Genomic DNA, 3,527 nt, shown 5'->3' with positions numbered 1-3,527 from the left:
TGCCAACTGGAGGCACGGAGCTCACCACAGTCGCAGTCGGTCGACGCGGAGCACATGCCCGAGGCCCCGGAGACGACGACACCTCCGGAGATGCAGCATAATATGACGCTGCAGTCGGACGTCACGCTGCAGGACACGCCTATAAACGCCCTCGTGGAGACGGTGACGTGCCCGGAGACACAGCATACGACGCCCACGCGCTCCGGTCGCTCTTCGAATAAAAAAGCGTCCTCTCTCGTGACCGCCAAAGTTGCCAATAGACTTTCTCAGATGGTCGTTCTTAAACATTCCTCTCCCAAACCGCCCAGGAGGATGTGCAGAAAGGCCCCCGTGACTCCTCCGAATGCCAATCCGGCCTGTGAGTCCGACCCCGGGGTCGCGGCTGCTGGTCCAGATTCAACACCGACACCCAGTCCCGATCTGGAGATGACCTCTAATCCAGAGGCGAGCGTCACGTCTACCGCTAGCACAACTTCCACTGCAGACTCCTCTTCTAGCACTATGTCAGTTTGCGCCACCAAAATAAGCCCCGGTCCTTTACCTGGCTCAAACCAGACCCTGAACCTACACCCTACCTCGGCCCCCGATATGAGCCCTGATCCCAGCCCTGTCGCTTCCACAGAGCCCAGCCCTGTATCGACACAGGACCCAGCAGCCTCTCGGCCAAGCACAGAGGTGTTATCAGAGGCTGACCCCACTCAGGGCCTGACAGAGATTGTACCCACACAGCTGGCTTGCAATGAAGAATGTCATTTTGAGTCTTCCCCGGCCGCCCCCGGTGAACCCGCCAGTCAGCTGGAACTATTAGAGCCCCCCGGCTCACCGCACGGCGACATGTGTCACACAGACGACCACGATCCCTCCGAGGGAGAGCTCAGCGACGAGGAGGAGGAGGAGGAGGAGGAGGAGATCAGAGGCCAGAGTCTGACAGCGGCGGCGCCACCCTCCGCGCAGCGGGAGAGTAACGGGTCCACTCCGCCTCTCCGCTGTGCGACTCCACCGATCTCCAGCCTCTCTCCTCACCGTCCCTGCTTCACCCCTGCGTCCTCCCCGATGAGCCTCAGCCCTCCGCGGTGTCTGACGCCCCCGTCTCGCTGCCTCTCCCCTCCCACGCTGAGCGTCAGCCCCCCGACCGGCTTCAGCTCTCCTCTCCTCAGTTTCAGCCCCACGTCGTCCTGTCTCAGCTCCCCTCCCTATCTGACCCCCCCCATGCTGAGCCTCAGCCCTCCCCCCTCCTGTCTGAGCCCTCCTCTCCTCTGCCTCACCCCCCCGCCCGTGGAGACGGAGGACCTCGTACCTCAGGTGTCCTCTGACCCGGAGCCCTCGATGCAGAGCGCCGAGGGCGAGGGACAGACCGTGCCGTCCTTCTCTCTGTCCGTGGCCTCCTCTCTCTGTCCGTCGCATGAGGCAGACACAGAGGAACGAGACATTGTCTCCTCGTCGCCTCGGGTCCCCGAGACCGTCTCGTTTCCTCCCACGGCTTCGAGCCTCACCGTGGGTACTCCGCCTCGCTCTAAGCCGCCAGAGACAAACGACTCGGCCCCCGACGCGGCCCCTACCGCAGTGCCCATCTCCGTGCCCGAGAACAAGGAGGCCGCCGCGGTCTCCGCGGACACGCACGAGCAGAAGAACCCCCCCCGGGGGGGTCACCGCTCGGCCCCGGCGGTCGAGGTCCTGGCGGAGAGCATGTACGGCGACTTCGAAGCGGCGATGGACCACCTGCGCTACCGGCTGATCGCCACCCGGAACCCCGAGGAGATCCGCGGCGGCGGCCTGCTGAAGTACAGCAACCTGCTGGTGCGCGACTACCGGCCCGCCAGCGAGACGCAGATCAAGACGCTGGAGCGCTACATGTGCTCGCGCTTCTTCATCGACTTCCCCGACGTGCAGGAGCAGCAGCGGAAGATCCTGTCCTACCTGAAGAACCACTTCATCGGAGAGGAGCGGAGCAAGTACCAGTACCTGATGACGCTGCGCCGCGTGGTCGACGACAGCACCGTGTGCCTGATGGGCCACGAGCGGCGCCAGACGCTCAACATGATCACCGTGCTGGCGCTGAAGGTGCTGGGCGAGCAGAACATCATCCCCAACACGGACCACGTCACCTGCTTCTACCAGCCCGCGCCGTACCTGGCCGAGCACACTGCCCCCTATCTCGCCGAGCCCAGCTACTGCAGCTACTACGTGCCCCAGGGCGGATCCACGCTGCTTTACCAGCCTTACCCCTTACACCTGCACACGCAGACTGGGCTGGTCTGAAACACATGAGGACACAATTACACACGCGCACGCACGCACGCAGGCACGCATGCACACACACACACACAGACGCGCGCACGCATACATATCCATAAAAACGCAAACAAACACGGGGAAGGCGGTGCCTGTTATTGAGAAAGAACTGGTGAAATGGAAGCCTAATCCGTGGATAAACTGACGCCTCACGTGGGAGGAAAGTAATGGGTTTTACTATCCACTCTCCAGCTACTCTGTGGGGGTTCTGACGAGATTATATGTAATTATCTTGGCTTTGTGGGGAAATAATCATTTTCCTCATATTGTTCAAATTGCAGGAAATGCTACATGCATTGTATGAGTCATCGCCCTCTGGTCTCCCTGGGATACCGGGCTGTGTGGCGTTGACATTCAAGCAAAAACATACACATGCACACGCACACACGCACGCACGCACGCACGCACGCACTCACACACCCGCACACAAACACATTCACACTCGCAAGCGCACGCACAAGCACACGCAAACACGCTTACGCGCACACAAGCACGCACTCACACACCCGCGAGAGCGTGCTCACACATGCGCACGCACGCACACACACACACACACGCGCGCGTGCGCACGCACGCACACACATACACTTTGCACACTTTCAGGTCCTTGAATTCCCGTCCACCACGTCCTATGTTCTTACTGTGTTGTGTTGCCCAGTGGGGTTTGTTCAGAGTGTGGACCTTGCCTGTGGTTGATGTTGTGCATGGGTCAATTAGGACTGCTCTCTCACTGCCTAATAACACCTGTGTGAGTCCTATATTATGCTTCTGGAACAGTTCAGTGTAACTTTGTGAACTCCTTTTCTTTTCCGGGGGGATGTTTTTTGAGACAAGTCTTACCAGTGTGTGTATAGTACCTTTGTCCACGCACACACACACACACACACACACACACACACACGCACGCACGCACGCACGCACGCACGCACGCACGCACGCACGCACACACGCACGCACGCACGCACACACACACACACACACACACACACACACACACACACACACACACACACGCACACACGCACACACGCACACACACTCACACACACTGGCAGAGGCTAACACATATGCATACAGAGAGAGTGATTGCATGATTAACTATATATATTTAACCATATATATCATATCCCCAAGACAGACAAAAAAAAGCAAAGGCTTTTCATATCTTAGTAACAGATAAGAAGACATTTGATCTATTTTTGCAGCAATTTCAAAGACATTACTCACTAGTACAC

The 3,527-nt window shown here is 58.7% G+C and overlaps 1 protein-coding gene across 1 annotated transcript in view; it reads left to right on the top strand.

Moving 5' to 3' along the window:
- Nucleotides 1-2,259, top strand: part of LOC310873377 (terminal nucleotidyltransferase 5C-like) — a gene marked incomplete at its 3' end in the record, with an annotated part of 9,011 nt that extends 6,752 nt beyond the window's left edge. Inside the window, exon 4 of the mRNA XM_083785747.1 lies at nucleotides 1,617-2,259. Within this exon, the coding sequence (XP_083641873.1) occupies nucleotides 1,617-2,259 (643 nt within the window). The remainder of the gene's footprint in view (nucleotides 1-1,616) is intronic.
- Nucleotides 2,260-3,527: the final 1,268 nt, after the last annotated feature.

This window comes from Protomyctophum parallelum (genome assembly GCF_964188405.1).
Source record: "Protomyctophum parallelum genome assembly, chromosome: 16".
NCBI lineage: Eukaryota > Metazoa > Chordata > Actinopteri > Myctophiformes > Myctophidae > Protomyctophum > Protomyctophum parallelum.
This window is presented reverse-complemented; position numbering and strand designations above follow the sequence as displayed.